Raw genomic sequence first — 24,557 nt, forward strand, 5'->3', positions numbered from 1 at the left:
TGCAGAGGAGATTAACAAGGATGTTGCCTGGATTGGGGAGCATGCCTTATGAGAATAGGTTGAGTGAACTTGGCCTTTTCTTCTTGGAGTGACAGAGGATGAGAGGTGACCTGATAGAGGTGTATAAGATGATGAGAGGCATTGATAGTGTGGATAGTCAGAGGCTTCTTTCCAGGGCTGAAATGGCTAACACAAGAGGGCATAATTTTAAGGTGCTTGGAAGTAGGTACAGAGGAGATGTCCGGGGTAAGATTTTTACGTAGAGAGTGGTGAGTGCGTGGAAAGGGTTGCCAGCAATGGTGGTGGAGGCGGATATAATAGGTTCTTTTAAGATGCTCCTGGATAGGTATATAGAGCTTAGAAAAATAGAGGGCTATAGGTAACCCCAGGTAATTTCTAAAGTAAGTACATGTTCGGCACAGCACTGTGGGCCGAAGGGCCTGTATTGTGCTGAAGGTTTTCTATGTTTCTATGTTTCTACCTGTCTAAGAGGCTCCTACAAAACCCTATTTTATCTGCTTCCAGCACTGCCACTGGCAGTGCATTCCAGGCACCCACCACTCTGTGTGAAAAACTTACCCCAACATCTCCTTGGTACCTATTTCCAAGCACCTTAAAACTATGCCCCCTTGTGTTAGCCATTTCAGCCCTGGGAAAAAGCCTCTGACTATCCACATGACCAATGCCTCTCATCATCTTATACACCTCTATCAGGTCACCTCTTATCCTCCAGCACTCCAAAGAGAAAAAGCCAAGTACACTCAATCTATTCTCATAAGGCATGTCCTCCAATCCAGGCAACATCCTTGTAAATCCCTTCTGCACTCTCTCTATAGCGTCCTCAACTTGAACTTGAAATTGAATTTGTTACAGAGAAAGTGCCGTGCACGCTGACAAATAAATTGCATATTATATAAGCTGGTGAAATAGCGGCATGAGAGAAAGTAGAACTGAAGTTTGTAGAGAGATGGGAATGAAACGGATCAGTGTACAGGAAAGGAAGGTGTGTAAGGAGATAGAAGGATCACAACAGAAGTTAGAATAAATGAGAGTGTGACATGGAACAAAAGACCCTCATCCCAGAATTGAAAGTCTCCTTGAATTGGGCAACTGAGCTTTAAGCTGCTGAGTCTGTTTAACATTTGAGACTGAGTCATGTTTTGTTTCTGAACTGGTTTAAAAACCTGCAGTTATGGATGCTCTGTAAGTTTGAAAGTTTTAGCAAACTTTTGGGTTATACAGGGAGGTAGAAAGAGAGGTAAAGGGAGAGAGGAAGTGAGGAAGAGGGAGAGAGAGTATGTATATGTGTGTGTTAGTGGGTGTTTGCGGCAAGATTGTTGCTGTTAATTATGTCTGTATTGGAAGGAAATTAATTAATGCTGAGAGAGAGGGAGAAAGAGAGAGAGAAGAGGGGTAGGGGTAGAGGTAGGAGGTAGGAGGCTGGAGGTAGAGATCTACTAAGTGTTTGTTAACAGGTGGTGGTGTCTCTTTAAGAAACCACATCAACATGAAAGCTATGTGGGAGAATATCTGTCTGTTCTTGTCTTCCTTTGAAGGTTAACAAAGAACCAAAGATACAGTATAACTTTACCGAGGACAGGTGTGACATATTGCACAGATGTGGTTCCAAGCGAGGCAACGAGATGTGGGAATGGATAGTGACTTTGCACTGAGGAATGCGTTCAGCCATGCACTGTATACCATGAAATGTTTAACGTGGCACAGGAAGAAGGTAACTGTTTAAACAATCAAGGCACTGATACAGAGTAACTGCTTTCATCCAGTTATGTTCGTCAAAACATGTGGGTACAAATCAAAGTTGGGAGTTAAAGAGGAACAAAAATCTTGATCTGAGGCAGATGAAGACAAAATAATGGCAACATTTTGCAATGAACACCTGTCTGGGAGGTGGGGGGGGGGGGTGTGTGGAAGCATTTGAAAAGGGAGACCCAATAGAATATAGTAGCATGGAATAGAGTAGAACTTTATTGTCATTGCTCAAGATAATGAGAATGCAGTGCTACTCCAATCTGTGCAAAGCAGATAATTACGATGCATGTGGTATGGCTTCATTAAAAATTCCATAGTTACATGTAACAAGTAACACTCAAAGGCCATTAGTAAACTGGGTGTAGCATTATTCAGCTGTAAAGCAGCCACCTCCAACGGGATCCCACCACTAAGCATATCTTTCCCTCCCCCCCCTCTCTGCATTCTGCAGGGATCGCTCCCTACACAACTCCCTTGTCCATTCGTCCCCCCCATCCCTCCCCACTGATCTCCCTCCTGGCACTTATCCGTGTAAGCGGAACAAGTGCTACACATGCCCTTACACTTCCTCCCTTACCACCATTCAGGGCCCCAAACAGTCCTTCCAGGTGAGGCATCACTTCACCTGTGAGTCGACTGGGGTGATATACTGCGTCCGGTGCTCCCGATGTGGCCTTTTATATATTGGTGAGACCCGACGCAGACTGGGAGACCGCTTTGCTGAACATCTACGCTCTGTCCGCCAGAGAAAGCAGGATCTCCCAGTGGCCACACATTTTAATTCCACATCCCATTCCCATTCTGACATGTCTATCCACGGCCTCCTCTACTGTAAAGATGAAGCCACACTCAGGTTGGAGGAACAACACCTTATATTCCGTATGGGTAGCCTCCAACCTGATGGCATGAACATTGACTTCTCTAACTTCCGCTAGGCCCCACCTCCCCCTCGTACCCCATCTGTTACTCATTTTTATGCACACATTCTTTCTCTCACTCTCCTTTTTCTCCCTCTGCCCCTCTGAATATACCTCTTGCCCATTCTCTGGGTCACCCCCCCCCGTCTTTCTTCCCGGACCTCCTGTCCCATGATCCTCTCGTATCCCCTTCTGCCTATCACCTGTCCAGCTCTCGGCTCCATCCCTCCCCCTCCTGTCTTCTCCTATCATTTTGCATCTCCCCCTCCCCCTCCAGCTTTCAAATCCCTTACTCACTCTTCCTTCAGTTAGTCCTGACGAAGGGTCTCGGCCTGAAACGTCGACTGCGCTTCTTCCTATAGATGCTGCCTGGCCCGCTGCGTTCACCAGCAACTTTGATGTGTGTTCCTCGAGGAGAACCTGTTTTTCAGTTCAGTCTGAATGAATTGGCTGGGATGTTTCTGTATTTCCCACCGGATGGCAGGAGATGGAACAGAGAGCGTCCGGGATGGGACGGGCTTCGATGATATTACTAGCACACCATCGTCATTGATAGTTGTAGATTGCCTCCAGGTCTGGTAGTTGAGTCCCAACGATATGCTGAGCCTACCCAAGCATCCGTTGGAGTGTTTTCTGTTCTGTCTTGCTACAGCTAGAGTACCACACCCTCATTCCGTTTGCCATTGCGCTCTCCATCACACAATGATAAAAGTTAGCCAGCAATTTTTGAGGCAGATTAGCTCTCCTTAAGCACGTCAGACAGTATAGTCGCTGTTGTGCCTCCTCTACTATTGGGGTCATGTTGACGGAGCAGGAGAGCTCCTCAGTGATGTTCATCCACAGAAACTTGAAACTGGTAACCCTTTCCACTCCTTCATTTATGAAGAGTGGGTCTTGCTCAGGATCTCTTGCCTTCCTGAAGTCAATTATCATTCCTTTTGGCTTTTTGATCTCGAGTGATTGGTGCAGCAACCACAACCTATCAGACAGTCTCAGCACCTCCTTTCTATATGCAAAACACCTTTCCTGTCCATTTACACCAGTGAAACTTTTTTTCTGGCTGATGAAGGCATGAGTGCCAAATAGTTTCTTCACCACAGCTTCACGGAACTATGAAGCAGAACCCCGAGGTTTCGTTGATGTACAACACTCCCCTGGGCCCTACCATTTACTGTGGTGGTCTGACCTGGCTTAGATTCCCATTGTTTGTGGTAGCTTGTTAGACGGATCTTGGCTGCTACATTTCCTACATTAAAACACTTCAAAACCACCAAAGCAGAGTTTGAACGAATTTGCACGACGAGTGAGGGATATGGGTTGATGCAGTGAAAAGGCAACCTTTTACCTCAGGACCTTCAAAGTTCAAAGTAAATTTACTATTAAAGTACGGGTAGATATCACCATATATGTAAAACCAGGAGATTAGATTTCTTGGATTTACTGAATATGCTCGCAAGAAAACAAACCACAAGGTTGTTTATGGTGACATATATGTACTTAAATAATAAATTTCCTTTGAACTTTGAAGGTCCTGAGTTAAGAGAACAGCCTTAATTTTACTAAATGGTGCAATAGTCACGAGGCACTGGATCAGACACTGGGATCATTTTCTTAACGGAACTGTCGTTCTGTTGAAAACGAAATGCCTCTTAGCACCTCCCCAGTCAACCTTGTGAAAACTTCCCTTTCTAATGAAGTGCAGGAACAGAATTGACATCGTGTAGTGATTATGGCACAAGAAATAACAAACTTGAATCTCAGCATTGCAGCAGGGGGATTGAGTTTTGAAAATACAGTCTGCGGCCACTTTGTTAGGTACAGGAGTGAAAACCAGGGAGCTCTTTGCTGCTGTAGCCCACCCACTTCAAGGCTTGATGTGTTGTGCATTCAGAGATGCTGTTCTGCACACCATCATTGTCACCACAATGTAATAAGACCATTAGACATAGGAACAAAATTAGGCCGTTCAGCCATTTGAGGCTGCTCCAGTATTCTATCAGGGCTGCTTTGTTATCCCTCTCAAACACATTCTCCTTCCTTTCCCCTAACCTTTGACACCCTGAATAATCAAGAACCTATCAGTCTCCACTTTAAATATACCCAGTCATACGTCCTCCACAACTGTAGGTGGCAATCAATTCCACATATTCACTACCCTGTAGCTAAATAAATTCCTCCTTATTTCTATTTTAAATGGACCCCTCTATTTTGAGGCTGTGCCCTCTGGCCCTAGACTACCCCACTGTGGGAAACATCCTCTCCATGTCCACTCTATCTTGGTTGGTCATTCAGTATTCAATAAGTTTCAATGAGATCTCCACTCATTTTCTAAATCCAGTGAGTATAGGCCCAGACACATCAAACACTCCTCATACATTCTCATAATTCTTATGAACTTTTCCTGGAGTCTCTCCAATACCAGCACATCCTTTCTTAGAGAAGGGGCCCAATATAACTCACAGTTCGCCAAGTGCAGTCTGATTTATGCCTTATAAGGCCTTATCATCATACCTCGTTTTTATATTTTTGTCCTCGCCAAATGATACTAACATTGCATTTGCCTTCCTTACCATCAACTCAAACTGCAAGTTAACTTTCAGGGAATGCTGCACGAGGGCTCCCAAGATACTTTGCAGCTCAGAGTTTTCAATTTTCTCCCCGTTTAAAAAATAGTCTATGTCTTTATTCCTTTACTGAAGTGCCTGACCATACAATTCTCTATACTATATTCCATCTGCCACATCTTTATCTGTTCTCCCAATCTGTCTAAGTCCTCGGATTCCATGGATACATACATGGAATTATGATGTAGTGGCCATTACAGAGACTTGGCTGGCACCAGGGCAGGAATGGATTCTCAATATTCCTGGATTTCAGTGCTTTAAAAGGGATAGAGAGGGTGGAAAAAGGGGAGGAGGGGTGGCATTACTGGTCAGGGATACTATTACAGCTACAGAAAGGGTGGGTAATGTAGCAGGATCCTCTTTTGAGTCAATATGGGTGGAAGTCAGGAACAGGAAGGGAGCAGTTACTCTACTGGGGGTATTCTATAGGCCCCCCTGGCAGCAACAGAGATACCGAGGAGCAGATTGGGAGGCAGATTTTGGAAAGGTGCAAAAATAACCGGGTTGTTATCATGGGTGACGATAGCTTCTCTAATATTGATTGGCACCTGATTAGTTCCGATGGTTTAGACGGGGCAGAGTTTGTTAAGTGTGTCCAGGACAGACTTCTGTCACAGTATGTTGACAGGCCGACCAGGGGGAATGCCATACTAGATCTAGTATTAGGTAACAAACCGGGCCAGGTCACAGATCTCCCAGTGGGTGAGCATCTGGGGGACAGTGACCACCGCTTCCTGGCCTTTAGCATTATCATGGAAAAGGATAGAATCAGAGAGGACAGGAAAATTTTTAATTGGGGAAGGGCAAATTATGAGGCTATAAGGCTAGAACTTGTGGGTGTGAACTGGGATGATGTTTTTGCAGGGAAATGTACTATGGACATGTGGTCGATGTTTAGAGATCTCTTGCGGATGTTAGGGATAAATTTGTCCTGGTGAGGAAGATAAAGAATGGTAGGGTGAAGGAACCATGGGTGACAAGTGAGGTGGAAAATCTAGTCAGGTGGAAGAAGGCATCATACGTGAGGTTTAGGAAGCAAGGATCAGATGGGTCTATTGAGGAATATAGGGAAGCAAGAAAGGAGCTTAAGAAGTGGCTGAGAAGAGCAAGAAGGGGGCATGAGAAGGCCTTGGCGAGTAGAGTAAAGGAAAATCCCAAGGTATTCTTCAATTATGTGAAGAACAAAAGGATGACAGGAGTGAAGGTCGGGCGGATTAGAGATAAAGGTGGGAAGATGTGCCTGGAGGCTGTGGAAGTGAGCGAGGCCCTGAATGAATACTTCTCTTCGATATTCACCAATGAGAGGGAACCTGATGATGGTGAGGACAATATGAGTGAGGTTGATGTTCTGGAGCATGTTGATATTAAGGGAGAGGAGGTTTTGGAGTTGTTAAAATACATTAGGATGGATAAGTCCCTGGGGCCTGATGGAATATTCCCCAGGCTGCTCCACGAGACAAGGGAAGAGATTGCTGAGACTCTGGCTAGGATCTTTATGTCCTCATTTTCCATGGGAATGGTACCGAAGGATTGGAGGGAGGCAAATGTTGTCCCCTTGTTCAAAAAAGGTAGTAGGGATTGTCTGGTTAATTATAGACCAGTAAGCCTTACGTCTGTGGTGGGAAAGCTGTTGGAAAAGATTCTTAGAAAGAGGATCTATGGGTATTTAGAGAAACATGGTCTGATCAGGGACAGTCAGCATGGCTTTGTGAAGGGCAGTTCGTGTCTATCAAGCCTGATAGAGTTCTTTGAGGAGAGGACCAGGCATATAGATGGAGGTAGTGCAGTGGATGTGATCTACATGGATTTTAGTAAGGCATTTGACAAGGTTCCACTCGGTAGGCTTATTCAGAAAGTCAGAAGGCATGGGATCCAGGGAAGTTTGCCCAGGTGGATTCAGAATTGGCTTGCCTGCAGAAAGCAAAGGGTCGTGGTGGAGGGAGTACATTTGGATTGGAGGATTGTGACTAGTGGTGTCCCACAGGGATCAGTTCTGGAACCTCTACTTTTCGTGATTTTTATTAACGATCTGGATGTGGGGGTTGAAGGGTGGGTTGGCAAATATGCAGATGATACAAAGGTTGGTGGTGTTGTGGATAGTGTGGAGGATTGTCAAAGATTGCAGAGAGACATTGATAGGATGCAGAAGTGGGCTGAGAAGTGGCAGATTGAGTTCAACCCAGAGAAGTGTGAGGTGGTACACTTTGGAAGGACAAACTCCAAGGCAGAGTACAAAGTAAATGGTAGGATACATGGTAGTGTGGAGGAGCAGAGGGATCTGGGGGTACATGTCCACAGATCCCTGAAAGTTGCCTCACAGGTAGATAGGGTAGTTAAGAAAGCTTATGGGGTGTTAGCCTTCATAAGTCGAGGAATAGAGTTTAAGAGTTGCGAGGTAATGATGCAGCTCTATAAAATTCTGGTTAGGCCACACGTGGAGTACTGTGTCCAGTTCTGGCTGCCTCACTGTAGGAAGGATTGGAAAGGGTACAGAGTAGCTTTACCAGGTTGCTGCCTGGTTTAGAGAGTATGCATTATGATCAGAGATTAAGGGAGCTAGGGATTTACTCTTTGGAGAGAAGGAGGATGAGAGGAGACATGATAGAGGTATCCAAGATAATAAGAGGAATAGATAGAGTAGATAGCCAGCGCCTCTTCCCCAGGGCACCACTGCTCAATACAAGGGGACATGGCTTTAAGGTAAGGAGTGGGAAGTTCAAGGGGGATAGTAGAGGAAGGTTTTTTACTCAGAGAGTGGCTCATGCCTGGGATGCACTGCCTGAGTCAGTGGTGGAGGCAGATACACTAGTGAAATTTAAGAGACTACTAGACAGGTATATGAAGAAATTTAAGGTGGGGGTTATATGGGAGGCAGGGTTTAAGGGTCAGCACAACATTTTGGGCTGAAGGGCCTGTACTGTGCTGTACTATTCTATGTTCTACGTTCTATGTTCCCTTCTGCAAAGTCTCTGCTTCCTCAGCACAACCTGAGCCCCTTCATATCATCTGCAAATGTGGCCTCCAAGCCATCAATTCTGTCATCCACATCATTGACATATAACACAAAAAGAAGCAATTCCAACATTCAACCCTGTGGAGTACCACTAGTCACTGGCAGCCAACCAGAAAAAAACCTTTATTCCCACTCTTTCCCCATGCCTGTCAGCCAATCTTCTGATCCTGCTAGTATCTTTCTTGTAGTACCAGATGGACATAGAAAACCTTCCATCAGGAAAGCCCCTAACGTCCTCTGGATTTTAATAAATGTTCCTTCTTTAACTAGCTTTACTGAAAGCAGATTTCCTGGTTAGTGTTGCAAGGATGTGTATGAGAATTACTATGTGCAAAATGGATGCAATTCCTACAAGACAACTATGACTTCATGCCATAAGCTATAAACTGAGAGTCTTTGGTCATGACAGGCTTGGTACAAGTACTCAGTAAAGCTAAAGATATCATCAGCCAGTTTCTTACCCTTTCCATTGGCAACCACCTGTCTGCCATTCTTGTACCAGGTAATGTTATTGACAGGATAGCCATTTCTTGAGATACATGTCCCTATCTGCAAGGGAAAGTGGCAAAATTAAATGCTTGTGACTTAGAATTTTCAGCACAAAATGTAAAGTTCATGTAAGCTTTGCAATTGAATTTACACGAAAACAATTCTTTCTGTGGAGTCCTTGATTCACTTATTGACTCTATGGTGAGCACCATATTAAAGGAAAGGAGACTCAGCTTACACACGGGCACCACGCAACCTGGAATTCATCCATGCTTCTTGTAGATGGGGGTCGGTGTAGGTCTACTGACCAACCAACCATTCAGAGTCAGTAGGAAATTTGTTAAGGTGCTGGCTAAGCCCACAACACACTACTGGCCCTTGAGGGAAAACTGTTGTCCATCTGATGCCTGGTTCAGATCCAAAAAGCAGGTGAGGTCAACCTTGGTGTTTGAGAAAGTGAACCACAGCTTCTAACAAAGGCTGCTGCATTGATCACATGTCATGGTACAAAATGTTTTCCGCAATTCCAGCCATGATATTTGATATCACCCACCACCCTCTCAGGTAAGGGACCTTGTTCCAGCCACAACAGGACTTTGCCTGTCTGGCATCACATTTCAGACTTCATCCCCACTCCATCCAGAAGTAGTTACCTCCGACAGTTCTCCGGCTGTGAATGTCAGGTAGCCCACATCCAACACAGGTTTGGTGGGAATTTCTGCAGGAGACGATGGAGCTGTTAGTACATGGGATCTGTTATCCTCGGTACATTACAATAGCAGAGGAAACAGTGCAAAATTTCATAACAACTGATCATCCTATCAACCACTCTTTATTCATCTCTCCCAAATTCAAGATCTATCAACCTCTCCCACCCTCTCTCATTCACTCTCTCCTTAGCTATTGCTCTCTTTTTTTGAACTCTCCATATCTCTTCACATTTTTGTATCCATTGAACAACTCTTCTTTTCAGAATCAGAATCAGCATCAGAATCAAAATCAAAGTTAGTATCAGAAACAAATTCAGAATTGGAACTGGAACAAAATCAGAATCATAATCAAAATCAGCATCGGAATCAAAATCAGCATCGGAATCAAAATCAGCATCAGAATCAAAATCAGAGTCAGATTTAGAATCAGAAACAAAATCAGAATCAAAATCAGAATCAGAATCAGCACGAGAAACAGAATCAGAATCAAAATCAGAGTCAGAATCAGTATCAGAAAAACTCATAATCAGAATTAGAATCAAAATCAGAGTCAAAATCAGTATCAGAAAAAACTCAGAATCAGAATTAGAATCAAAATCAGAGTCAGAATCAGAATCAAAATTAGAAACAGATTCAAAATTAGTGTCAGAATCAAAATCAGCATCAGAATCAGAATCAGAGGCAGAATCAGGTTTATTATCACTGACATATGTCATGATATTTGTTGTTTTTGTGGCATCAGTACAGTGCAGGTAAATCGAAGAACCATATTACAATAAAATATAGAATAAGTAAATAGTGCAAAAGAGGAATAGTGAGACAGTGTTCATTCAGAAATGTGATAGCAGAGGAGCAGAAGCTGCAGCTAAAATGCCGAGTGTGCATCTTCATGCTCCCGTACACCCTTCCCGATGGTAGTACTGAGAAGAGGTCATTCCGTTATGAAGAGGGTCCTTAGTGATGGATTCTGCCTTTTGAAGATGTCCTCAGTAGTGGGAAGGGTTGTGCCCATGATGGAGACGGCTGGGTTTAAACCCTATGCAGCCTTCTTTCTCTGTCAGGTTCTGAATCTGTCTCTTGCTCACTATCCCTTTCTCCAACAATGCATTTCATTATCTTTGTATCTATTTATTTCTCTCTCTCCCTCCTTGTGTCAATAATTTACAACAAATGATTCCACAGAGGTGTAGTTGTGAGGTGGTGGAGTGAGTGAAATTAAAGTTAAGCAATAGTCACATCCCACATTCTGCACAGCAATATGTTTCCTAATAATGAAAAAAGCAATAGCATTTTAGGTACAGGTTCACAATTGCTCCCTCTGAAGATAAAGGCTAAGAAAATTTTAACAACACACCAGGAAGGGGGAAGGGGGGTGGATGAGGGAAGGGTGGACAAAGTGAGAAGCTGGGAAGTGATAGGTGGAAAAGGTGAAGGGCCAAGGAAAAAGAAATCTGATAGAAGGGGACAGTGGAATGTGGGAGAGAGGAAGGAGGAAGGAAGTGATAGGCAAAGAGGAAAAGAGAAGTGGTGAGAGGAGAGTCAGACATGTAACAAACTCTTAAGATCTACTCCTCATTCTGAAGGGACTGTTTCATGACCACCATGTTGTGCGGCTTCCTGCGCCAGTTTTTGCTGATATGGCAGGAAAACAAGGTTATGTGAATAATGACATCATCGACCATGTGTCTGACCTGGGAAAAGACTGGAGGGGCTCCAGTTCCCAAATATATAGATGCACCTACTCAGAGTTGGACTCTAGCCCCCTCTATTCTGGTATACTTGAGCATTCCAAGAGCAGATGTTACACAATTCTAAAGTGTTTGGCCAATTAACAATTGACATAGCAATAACTATTTTTGGTGGATATGAGTTCCCAAGCTGCACTAGCTTCAAAGCGGTCAACTGTGTCATGCCTGTAACGAGAGAATCTTCCGATACACAGCTGCATCAGAGCATAACAATAAGACCAAACGATAGAGGAGCAGAACCAGGATATTTAACCCATGAGTTGATCTGCCAGTTAATGATGTTTGATTGTCTTTTCAATCCCAATCTTCCATCTTCTCCCCCATGACTGCCAACCTCCTACCCAATTAAGAAACTATCTCCAGCAGCCCCGAAGAGGAAGTTAGTAAGTTCCTTACAGCCTGCTCACCTATTCAGCTAGGCATGTGTGCTGGTACATCCAGCTGCAGATGGTGCCTAGCTCTTTGAAACTCTTGTCCAATATATTATGTTCATTGGTGACCAAGGCAGTCGAGTGAGAAGATGTGGAAATGGATGTAGAGATTAGTAGAAATCCAGCACTGTGAAAGGCCATTCAATGTTATGGTCCAATTTATTGAATAAAACTCTCTCAGACTGAGGGAGCAGCGATACTCACTAAAGACAGCCACGTTTATGATGGAGTGGTCCTCTGAACCACTCTTCCCCACATGACATTTGAACTGCCCCTCATCTTTGACTCTCACGGATGTGATCACCAGACTCCCATTCTCAAGGACCTTAAATCTCTCCTGATTCACGGGCGCCTCGTCTCCAGGTAACCCAGCAATCTCTTCCCATTCGTTCATGGAACGTGTTTTCTGGGATGGGGAAGTACAAGAAGAAAACAAGGAGAATTAAGATGATGGAAGTCCGCAACTTGGGGCCATGATGCCACATAACGACTTCCATTTCAACAACTTTTCCCAGTTTGCTTCAAGGTATTAAAGCTTGGCATGGAGCTATGTTGAGGTGTCGGAGCAGGTGACTGGATCAAAGAGGTAAGGGATTACAACGAACACCTCAGTATCAGAATCAGAATCAGAATCAGGGTGATTATCACTGACATATGTTGTTTTACGGCAGCAATACAGCAAAAATCAAAATAAAGTACAAAAGACACTGCAGGTGAGGAACAGTGAGGTAGTGCTCATGGTTTCAGGGATCTTTCAGAAATCTAATGGTGGAGGGGAAGGACCTGTTCCTAAAGTGCTGGATGTGGTTCTTCAGGCTCCTGTACGTTCTCCTGGATAGTAGTTATCAGGAGAGGGCATGTCCCAGGTGGTGAGGGTCCTTAGTGATGGGTGCACCTCCTTGAGGACCACCTTTTGAAGATGCCTGCAATGGTGGGGAGGCTCGTGCTCACAAATGCAAAGCGAGGCAGGGAGGTAGAGAGGTTTGGGGAGGAAATTCCAGAATTGCCTTCAGGCCTTGGCAGGTGAAGGCTTGGCTGCCAGTGGTTCATTTGTTATGTGCCTTATTGTATCATGTGAATGGTCTTGGTCTTTACACGACAATGGTTGTTCTTGGCAATTTTTCTTCTGCGGAAGTGGCTTGCCTTTGCTTTCTTCTGGACAGGTGACCCCAGCCTTAAACAACACTCTTCAGAGATTGACTGCCTGGCTTGAGTGGACACATAACCAGGACTGGTGATATGCACCAGCTGCCCAGACAACCATCCACCACCTGCTTCCATGGCTTCACCTGACCCTGACTCGGGGGCTGCACAGGTGATACATCTTGCCCAAGGGTGACCTGCAAGCTAGTGGAAGGAAGGAGCACCTTTGCACCTCCTTTGGTAGAGATGTATCTCCACCCCGCCACCCAGGCTACCTGTGGAGGAGGGGATGGGGAGAGGGTGCAACTGGAAGATCATCGTCTGGATGAAATGGTGGAAGAGGTTTAAAGAGATGAGAAGGAGTGAGACCATGGGGAATTGATCGAAATCTATGCCCTTCTGTCTGGAGTCAGTGGGAACAGTGTAGAATATTGGGCGAATGGCTCTTTTGCTTCGAATATGCTACCAAGAGACATGAAGCTAAACTGAGAGTGGACATTTGAAACATCAAATAATATAAAATATTGTTATTGCACTGTCAGAAGTAGAGCACAATGGCCCAGCTAGTCCATCCGCTGCATCACAGCTCCTGAGACTCCCAGCGCTGTCTGAGTGCTCTCCATCTGAGAGGGAAGATGGGACCTGACTTAATGTCTCATCCAGGAGGCAGCACTGATCACAATGCAGTTATCCCACAGTGCAGCACTGAGGCACCAGCCTTGACCCCGTGCTTAAGTTCCTGGGGTGAGACTTGAACCTGTGACTCCAGGCTTTAGAATGTGACCAACACAGGTAGAGCAATTGCGTTGAAATAAAGTACAGCCTACATTATGTTCTCCTCAAGACACAGCACAACGCAGGCAGCCAAGGGCCATCTAAAAAGACCTTACCTGCAGCCATCGTATAGTCAGTGTGTTATTCTCATGAGGCACGTCACATGAGAGCTGGAGTTCCTTCCCGACCTCAGAGAGCAGTCTGAGGGATGCACTTGCACTTTGATCTGTTTGAAAGAAATTTTTATATAAGGAAACTTAGTTAGCCCCATTTCCTGAAAGCCTTTTAGATTTTTAACAACTTTCATTGCACACCTCGAAGTCACTTCCCATGGATCAAAACACACAAATATTTGAAACCAGGTGAGAGGGAAGTTGGGTGGGTGGGGGAGAGAGGATAAAGTATGAAGCTGGGTGGGATTAGGTGGAAGCGGTAAAGGACTGCAGAAGAAGGATTGCAGTAGGTGAGGACGATGGACTATGGAAGGAAGGGATGGATATCAGAAGTTGCTGATGAGAAGGTGAGGAAAAGAGATAGGGTGAGAGGGTAACCGGAATGGGAATGGAAGTGGGGGGGGGGAGTGAGCTAGAAATTGTTGGAAGTTAGTGGAAAGAGAAATGGATCTAAGTGCAATTAGAAAGGAAACAATTCATTGCTGTCTGGCAGAGCAAGGCCGGGTCAACTTCTGAACATGCATACCATGGAACAGGAAAGCGAGAAGGATCCATGCTATCTGTTACTGTCTGCATTCCTCCTGCATTACAGCAAACTTCTCAGTAGCTACAGTACAAAGGGCGAGGACCCTGTAACCATTGTCAATGGAGTCATTTGAAAGAGGACGGAGAAGGGGTATGGTGAATGAGGTATGGAGCAGGAGAACAGAGAAAGGATGAGGTGCTGGGGTAAGGTTCAGGAGTTTCGCGAGGGAGTGAAAAACAGATCGGGGTGAAGAGAAGCGTACAGAGTAGGTGATCGGAGAAGGGTTGCAGACTGGAAGGACACACACATGGACATAATGAAGGGGGAATATGGACCAAGACTATAGAGTGGGTCATATTTGGAGTATTATGAGCACTTTATTTCCCCATGTCTAAGAAAGGATGTGCTGGCATTGGAGAGAGTCCAGAAGACAGAGATGAGAATAATCCCTGGAATGAAAGGGTTAATGCATGAGGAGCACGATGGCTCTGGGTATGTACTCACTTAAGTTTTGAATACTGAAAGGGCCAGATAGAGTGGATGTGCAGAGGATGTGGACATATAGTGGACATGACTGCTTCAGAATTGAAGGACTTCCCGTTACAACAGAGATGAAGAGGAACTTCCTGAGCCAGAGGATGGTGATTCTGTGGGATTCATTGCTACGTATGGCTATGGAGGTGACCTCACTGGTATATTTAAAGAGGAGGCTGATAGGTTCTTGATTAGTAAGGACCTTAAAGGTTATGGGGAGAAGGCAAGAGAATGGGGTTGAGAGGGAAAATACATAAGACATAATTGAATGGCATAGCAGACTTGATGGGCTGAATGGCCTAATCTTCCACCTATTTCTTTTGGTCTTATGGTCTTGTATAAAGAGCAGGTCTGGAGTGGAATATGGAGCTAGTGTGTGGACTGCAGAGACGTGAATTGGTGGTATGGAGATGGGAAAGTGAGGTACCGAACAGGAGAACAGAATGGGACATGCATGAAACTGGAGTATGCAGTGGGGTATGGAGCATTGGCATGGCGTAGTAATAAAGGGCAGAGGCACAGAGTGGGAGTTGATAATGCTGTCTGATTCTTATAAAGACCCGGCCTGAGGTTATATAACACGGGCCTTGCCCAGTCCATCCTTCACACGACTTTGAGTGGGGCCTGCCCATTGGATTCTCGTCTCTTTACCCGGAAATCAACCTCCCTTCTCCAGGAAGGGCAGCAGGTGTCAGAGACTTAGAACATAAGAAATAGGATCAAGAGTAGGCCATCCAGCCCGTCAAGCTTGCTCCGCCATTCAATAAGCTCATGGCTGATCTGGTTATGGACTCATTTCCACCTACCTGCCTTTTCCCTCTAATCCCTATTTCCCTTACTATGCCAAAACCTCTCCAACCTTGTCTATTTTGTGTCGGTCTTCATGGTGGAGGACATGTCCAATATGCTAAAGAATGATGTTATGGACGAAATGGGAAGTGAGGACCTCAATAAAATCACTGTCACTAAAGAGATCATGACGAGCAAATTAGGAGGCCTGAAGGTAGATAAGTCCCCTGGTCCTGATGGGATGCATCCCAGGGTGTTGCGGGAATTGGTGGAGGTTATAGTAGACACGTTGGTAATCATTTACCAAAATTCTCTAGACTCTGGGCAGGTCCAGGCAGATTGGAAGACAGCAAATGTCACGCCACTTTTTAAAAAAGGATGTAGGCAAAAGACGGGCAACTATAGGCCAGTTAGCTTAACATCTGTAGTTGGGAAAATGCTTGAAACTGTCATGAAGGAAGAAATAGCGAAACATTTAGAAAGGAGTTGTTCCATTAGACAAATGCAGCATGGATTCAGAAAGGGCAGGTCCTGTTTGACAAACTTACTGGAGTTCTTTGAGGACGTAATGAATGCAGTGGATGGAGGGGAACAGGTAGATGTCGTATACTTGGATTTCCAGAAGACATCCGATAAGGTGCCGCACAAGAGACTTATAAATAAGATACGGATGCATGGAGTCGGAGGAAGTGTATTGGCATGGATAGTGGATTGGTTAACCAACAGAAGACAGAGAGTTGGTATAAATGGGTGTTTCTCTGGTTGGTAGTCAGTGGTGAGTGGAGTGCCGCAGGGGTCAGTACTGGGCCCGCAGCTGTTTACCATTTACACTGATGGTTTGGAAGAGGGGACCGAGTGTAGCTAGCAAAATTTGCTGATGACACTAAACTGAGTGGAAAAGCAAATTGTACAGAGGATGTGGAGAGGATGTGGAGAGTCTGCAGAGGGATATAGATAGGTTAAGTGAGTGGACCAAGGTCTGGCAGATCGAATACAACATTTGTAAATGTGAGAACATCCATTTTGAAAGGAATAATAGAAGAGCAGATTATTATTTAAATTGTGAAAGATTACAGCATGCTGTTGTGCAGAGGGACTTGGGAGTGCTTGTGCATGAGTCACAAAAAGATGGCTTGCAGGTACAACAGGTTATTAAGAAGGCAAACGGAATGTTGGCCTTCATTGCTAGAGGGATTGAACTCAAGAGCAGGGAGGTCATGCTGCAACTATACAGGGTACTGGTGATACCGCACCTGGAGTACTGTGTTGCAGTTCTGGTCTCCATACTTGAGGAAGGATATACTGGCTTTGGAGGCAGTGCAGAGGAGGTTCACCAGGTTGATTCCAGGGATGAAGGGTTTAACCTATGAGGAGAGATTGAGTCGCCTGGGACCATACTCTCTGGAATTCAGAAGAATGAGAGGGGATCTTATAGAAACATACAAAATTTTGACAGGGATAGGTAAGATAGAAGTAGGAAAGTTGTTTCCATTGGTAGGTGAGACTAGAACTAGGGGACATTGCCTCAAGATTTGGGGACAAGATGAGGAGAAACTGTTTTTCCCAGAGAGTGGTGAATCTGTGGAATTCTCTGCCCCGGGAAGCAGGTGAGGCTTCTTCACTAAATATATTTTAGATTCAGTTAGATAGATTTTTACATAGTAGGGGAATTAAGAATTATGGGGAAAAGGCAGGTAGATGGAGCTGAGTTTAAGGACAGATCAGCCATGTTCTTATTGAATGGCAGGGCTGGCTTAAAGGGCCGGATGGCCTACTCCTGCTCCTATTTCTTATGTTATTATAATATATTTACTGAGATAGCGTCCACTGCCTCACTGGGCAGAGAATTCCACAGATTCACCACCCTCTGGGAAAAGCAGTTCCTGCTCATCCCCATCCTAAGTCCATTCCCCCAGATCTTGAGGCTATGTCCCCTAGTTCTTGTCTCACCTACCAGTGGCAGCAACTTTCTTGCCTCTACCTTATTTCTCCCTTTCATGATTTTATATGTTCTATAAGATCTCTTGTCTGCACCAGGCTGCAACCTGGAATGGAAGGAAAGCCTGTGGTCTGAGGTGCAGGGAAACTGAAGGGTAAGCACAAGCAAAAGCCTGAGAAGCCTTCTTCCCCTATCCTTTGATGCCATGTCCAATCAAGAACCCGTCAAGCTCTGCCTTAAATACACACAATGACCTGGACTCCAAAGTTGTCTGTGGTAACAAATTCAAGAAATTCACCACCCTCCAGCTAATGAAATTTCTCTATATCACTGTTTTAAGTGGATGCCCCTCTATCCTGAGGCTGTGCCCTTTTGTCCTAGACTCCCCAACCATGGGAAACATCTTTTCCACATCTTCTCTACCTAGGGCTTTCAAAATTTGAAAGGTCTCAGTGTGATTCCCCCCACATCCTACTCAATTCCAGTGAGTACAAACTGAGAGCCATTAAACATTCCTCATCTGATAACCCTTTCATTCCTGGAATCATCCTTGTGAACCTCCTCTGAACCCTCTCCAATGCCGGTACATCTTTTCTAAGATGAGGAGCCCAAAGCTGCTCACAATGTTCAAGTTGAGGCCTCACCAGTGCCTTATAAAGCCTTAGCATCACATCCCTGCTCTTGTATTCCAGACCTCTTGAAATGAATACTAATATTGCATTTGCCTTCCTCACCACCAACTGAACCTGCAAGTTAAGCTTTAGGGTGTTCTGCACAAGGACTCCCAAGACATTTTGCATCTCAGATTTTTGGATTTTTCTCCCCGTTTAGAAAATAGTCTGCACATTTAATTCTACTACCAAGGTGCATGACCATGCATTTTCCAGCAATGTATTTCATTTGCCATTTTCTTGCTCATTTTCCTAATCTGTCTAAGTCCTTCTGTAGCCTACTTTTTTTCTCAACACTACCTGCCCCTCCACCAATCTTCATATCATCTGCAAACCTGGCAACTAAGCTATCTATTCCATCATCTAAGTCATTGATATACAGCATAAAAAGAAGTGGTCCCAACACTGACCACCGCGGAACACCACTTGTTACTGGCAGCCAACTAGAAAAGGATCCTTTTATAGACAATAGACAATAGACAATAGGTGCAGGAGTAGACCATTCAGCCCTTCGAGCCAGCACCACCATTCACTGTGATCATGGCTGATCATCCACAATCAGTATCCAGTTACTGCCTTATCCCCATAACCTTTGATTCCGCTATCTTTAAGAGCTCTATCCATCTCTTCCTTTTATTCCACTCACACTCTCCTACCAATCAGCCAATGCTCTAACTACGTTAGTAACTTTCCTTTAATACCACAGGCGCTTAACTTGGAAAGCAGCCTCATGCGTGACACCTTGTCAAAGGCCTGACATTCCAAACATACAACATCCACTGCGTCCCCTTTATCTACCCTACCTGTAATCTTACCAAAGAATTCCAACAAGATCATCAGGCAAGATTTTCCCTCATGGAAATCATGCTGGCATTGTCCTATCTTGTCCTGTGTCACCAACTACTCCATAACCTCATCGTTAACAATTGACTCTAACATCTTCCCAACCACTGAGGTCATACTAACTGGTCTATAATTTCCTTTCTGCTTCCTTCCTCCTTTCTCAAAGAGTGGAATGACATTTGCAATTTTCCAGTCCTCTGGCACCATGCTAGAGTCCAATGATTTTTGAAAGATAATTTCCAATGACTTCACAATTTCTACCGCTACCTCTTTTCAGAACCCTAGGATGCAGTTAATCTGGTCCGGATGACCTATATACCCTTAAGTCTTTCAGCTTTTCCCTTGTAATAGTAACTGCGCTCATTTCTCTTTCCTTACACCTTTCAACATCTGGCATAGTGTCTCCCACAGTGAAGACTGATGCAAAATGCTCATTTAGTTCGTCTGCCATTTCCTTGTCCCCCTTTATTATTTCTCTGGCTTCATTTTCTTGTGGTCCTATATCCACTCTCATCTCTCTTTTATTTTTTACATACTTGAAAAAGCTTTTTCTATTCACTTTGATACTGTTTGTTAGCTTGCTTTCAAATTTTATTATTTCCTTCCTAATGATTCTTTTAGTTGTTCTCTGTAGGTTTATAAAAGCTTCTATCTTTCCACTCATTGTTGCTTTGTTGTATGCCCTCTCTTTTGCTTTTACATTAGCTTTGATTTCCCTTGTCAGCCATGGTTGTACTATTTTGCTATTTGAGTATTTCTTCGTTTTTGGAATACATCTATAATGCACCTTCCTCATTTTTCTCAGAAACTTACACCATTACTGCTCTGCTGTCATCCCTGCCAACATCTCCTTCCAATTTACTCTGGCCAGCTCCTCTCTTAGACTATGTAATTTTCTTTATTCCACTGAAGTACTGCTACATGAGACTTTACTTTCTCTCTATCAGACTTCAAGTTGAACTCAATCATATTGTGATCACTGTTCTCTTAGAGATCTTCAGCTTCCTAATCACTTCTTGTTCAACCCAGTATAGCTGGTCAATGACAAGCTGCTCTAAAAAGCCATCTCGTAGGCAATCAATGAACTTACTCTCTTGAGATCTATTACCAAACTCATTTTCCTAATCAACCTGGATGTTAAAGTATCCCATGTATATCATAAAATGCCCTTTTGACACACCTTTTCTATTTCCCATTGTAATTTGTGGTCCACTTCCCAGCTACTGTTTGAGGCCCTTTTATAATAGTGTGGGGGTACAGAATTAAGGTTCAGTATAGGGGTTTAGAGTAAATATTCAGTATAGGGGTACAGAGCAATGGTTCAGTTCAGTTTAAAGGTTCAGTACAGGGAACGAGAATGAAGGTTGTATACCGGGGATAGAAGTGAAGGTTCTGTGCAGGGGATAGGAGTCAAGGTTCTGTGTAGAGCACAGGTTTGAATTCAGCATATGAAGAATGGAGGAGGTGCTATGTTGTGAAGCCGGTTATAGGCTCCAATTGTTGCCAGATATGGAGCACAGTTATGAAGCAGCTATGAAAACTGTTTACAGATGATTGTACAGTGTTATGAAGTGAGGCTACAGTGGAGGCACGGAGAAGAGGTGGGGCAGCATCTGGAGAAAGAGTGAGGAGCAGGGTCTACAGAGTGGTTTATAGAGCAAATATTCAGACCAGGAATGCCGAGGTAGACGTGGATCAGGAATACGAAGGGAGGGTACAGAGAAAGAGTATGAGAGTGACAAACGATGGGACGGGGGAGTGTGCGTAATACACAGCAAGGGCATGTACTGAGGCTCTGTCACTCCACCCTGTAACTCTGCTCCATTCCCCTTCCTTCTGTCCCTGCAAATGACACCTCATGGTGTTTTAGATATGTGTACAAGATGATAAGAGGCACAGATGAAATGGATCACCAGGAAGGAAATGTCCAATACGAAGATGATTAGAGGAAAACATAGGGCAGTGTTTCTCAACCTTTTTTATGCCATGGACCAACACCATGGCATCAGGTTGGGAACACCTGGTACAGGGGAATGTCAGAGGTTAGTTTTTTTAATCAGAGAGTGGTGGGTCCATGGGATGCGCTGACAGAGGTGGTGGCAGAAGCAGATACAGTCGGGACATTTAAGAAACTCTTGAATAGATGCATGTATGATAGACAAGTGGATGGCTGTGTAGGAGAGAAGGGTTAGATTGCTCTCAGAGTAGATTAAAAGGCCAGCACAATATTGTGTGCTGAATAGCTTGTCTGGGCTGTATTCCATGTAATATGCCGCTGTATGTAACCAGGAGCAGGGATATGGAAAAAGGGTACAGGGTTGAACTACAAGGGACCAAGCAGGGATAGAGTGAGACATGGAGTTGAGATAGAGATCGAGGAGGAATATAAGGAGAGACATGGAACAGGATATGGAGGTGAAGTGGGCAATCAGGTAATAATCAGTGGTACAGATGGAAATGGACGGGCTTCACAGGGCAGGATACAGAGAGGGACACAGCAGCATGGAGCTGGGTGATGGAGTGGCACCATAGAGATTGAGTTGAGGTACAGAGCAGGTGTGAGTGTGAAGGAGGGATGCAGCACAGGGAAATGGAACAGGGTTACAGAAGAGGGGTATGGAGTCAGACTGGAACACTAAGCAGGAGGACTGAGTGAGGACAGAGGGACAGAGGGAGGGGGGGGGTCAGTATTTCTGCCTCATTCTGCTATACTCCTGAGCTAATATAACAGAGGACTCATGCTAGCCTAACCTGTCTCTGAATGTGAAAGAGATGGTTGTTGACTTCAGGAGGACATGGAGTGACCACTCTCCACTGAACATGGACGACTCCTCCGTAGAGATCATTAAGAGCACCAAATTTCTTGGTGTTCACCTGGAGGAGAATCTCACCTGGTCCCGCAACACTAGCTGCATAGCAAAGAAAGCCCAAAGCGAAGGCTGAGAAAAGTCCATCTCCCACCCCCCCACCCTCACCACATTCTACAGAGGATGTAGCGAGAGCATCTTGAGCAGCTGCATTCCTGCCTGGTTCAGAAATTGCACCGTCTCAGATCGCAAGACCCTGCAGCGGATAGTGAGGTCAGCTGGGAAGATCATTGGAGTCTCTCTTCCTGCCATTACAGACATTTACACCACACGCTGCATCCGTAAAGCAAACAGCATTATGAAGGACCCCACACACCCCTCATACAAACTCTTCTCCCTCCTGCCATCTGGTAAAAGGCACCAAAGCATTCAGGCTCTCACGACCAGACTATGCAATAGTTTCTTCCCCCAAGCCATCAGACTCCTCAATACCCAGAGCCTGGACTGACACCAACCTACTGCCCTCTACTGTGCCTATTGTCTTTATTATTTATTGTAATGCCTGCACTGTTTTGTGCAATTTATGCAGTCCTGGGTAAGTCTGTAGTCTAGTGTAGTTTTTGTGTTGTTTTACATAGCTCAATGTAGTTTTTGTATTGTTTCAAGTAGCATCATGGTCCCGAAAAATGTTGTCTCATTTTTACTGTGTACTGTACCAGCAGTTATGGTCGAAATGACGATAAAAAGTGACTTGACTTGACTTGACTTGACTTCTGTTTGACTCTGGTGCACCAATCCATCACCTCTCTTCCCAGCAGTCCGGCCTCGCTTCCCTGGACGGGCAGGAGGTGATGACCAGCCATAGGCCTACCCACTCCATGGTCAGGATCGTGAAACTTGGGATGGGATGGGAAAAAAAAGCTTCCGACTGTGGACAAGAATGAAGCCAGCAGGCTGGAGATCACGTGGCTGATAGCTGCCCCTCTACGTCATGTATGGGGCATGGGAGGGAGATATCGGTTGCTTATCTTTGCCACGGCTCTTTAGCTTTGATGAAGGAGGTAATGCATAACTCCAGCTAGTCCTAACAGGCTTATCACCTCTAAGTCATCTTATGCCAGTACGATGCGTGAGAAATCTACCAGCAGGGAGCAGATACAGGACCCTGAAGACCCACACTTAACATTTTAGGAACAGCTTTCTCCCCCCTACATCAGATTGCTAAATGGCCCACAAACCTGTGAATACCACCTCACTATTCCTCTTTTGTATTATTTTTAAAAATTGTGATTTATAGTACATTTTTATGTCTTGCACTGTACTGCTTCCAGATAAACAACTCATTTTGTGGTAGATGTCTGTAATAACAAACCTGATTCTGATTCTGAGCTGCACACAACCTTTGTTGCGCACCCCTCCCACCCTCAGCCATGAACAGCTGGTGACCCACACTGCCGCCAGCTTTCCTCGCTCTTCTCCTCAAGCGTTAACCCTTTCAGAGATGGCTCCATGGAAGAGTCATCAGCATCCCTGCCCGAGTCCAGCGTGGAGCTGCATGCCCAGTCTACCTCTCACCAACCGCAGCACAGCACAGGTTGCCACACCAGGGAATGTGTGGTGGGTCCTCCCCTGCTCCCGTGGGAAGAACAACTGGGGATGAATAACCATCATGCCAACCAGGAGACTGATGGTTGGTCATTCACCATGTTATTAGCCAGGAAGGCACAGTCTGACAATAGACCACTTGCCACAGTACTAACCAGGAGAGCGCAGTGCAAATGAGAGCTATCCACAACTATACAGGGTCACAATGATTGGTCACTGACCACAAACTAATTACTGTTACAGCACAGGGTGATGGGTCACCAGTCACTATGCTAACCAGGAGTGCATAGTGTGATGATAGTTCAGTAACAACAATACTAACCAGGAGAGTACAGAGTGACAGAGGGTCACTATCCACGATACTAACCAGGCCGGCATGAGGAGTCACTAAGTACTATACCAACCAGGAGGGCGGGGTGATTGTAGATTACTAGCCACTCTAATAACTGGTACTGATAGAGTGATGGGACACTAGCCTCTACCCAAAAGAGCAGCTGGGATAATTAATCTCTGTACTAACCAGCAGGATGCAGGGTGATGGTAGGTCACCGACAACCGAGCCAACAAGGAGAACAGAGGGTGAGTGATGGAAACGTCCTTGTAAAATGCACCTGGATCACTGCATTTACTGCAAAATCCTCAATACATTCTGACCTACACGTACCTTTTTGAATAAACCTGGTTATCTTATGGAGTAGCCCTGAAAAATCTGTATAATTTCAGAGGAAGATCCCATCATGTATTTCTAACCATAACCATTCCAAAACAAAAATCACTCCTGGGCGAAAAAGACAGAGGAAACAATTCTCATTCAACCACTACTTAATTCTGTTTCAAACCCGGTCATTGCTAATTATGTCTTTATCTATCTTCCTAATTTAAACTTTAATCCTATCCTAACAAACATCCTTAATTCCAGTCTTGATTGTGGGCTCAACATCAAATTTATTCTAATTATGTTTATCCCTAATACCACACCAACCCTATCCAAATCCTATTTCTAAACTGCTTTGAACCCTGTTCCTAAACCTGGCAACAATTACCTGGTGAG

At 44.7% G+C, this 24,557-nt stretch overlaps 1 protein-coding gene across 5 annotated transcripts in view; it reads right to left on the bottom strand.

The window, feature by feature from the left end:
• LOC134346159 (CD166 antigen-like) overlaps positions 1 to 24,557 on the bottom strand; it is a 60,111-nt gene that overhangs the window by 35,338 nt on the left and 216 nt on the right. For all 5 annotated transcript variants that reach the window (XM_063047470.1, XM_063047469.1, XM_063047468.1 and 2 more), the window contains exons 2-5: positions 13,736 to 13,845; positions 11,907 to 12,108; positions 9,467 to 9,531; positions 8,786 to 8,873 (exon numbers count right to left, since the gene is read on the bottom strand). In XM_063047470.1, coding sequence (XP_062903540.1) covers positions 8,786 to 8,873; positions 9,467 to 9,531; positions 11,907 to 12,108; positions 13,736 to 13,845 — 465 coding nt within the window. The remainder of the gene's footprint in view (positions 1 to 8,785; positions 8,874 to 9,466; positions 9,532 to 11,906; positions 12,109 to 13,735; positions 13,846 to 24,557) is intronic.

Source organism: Mobula hypostoma, chromosome 5 (assembly GCF_963921235.1).
Source record: "Mobula hypostoma chromosome 5, sMobHyp1.1, whole genome shotgun sequence".
NCBI lineage: Eukaryota > Metazoa > Chordata > Chondrichthyes > Myliobatiformes > Myliobatidae > Mobula > Mobula hypostoma.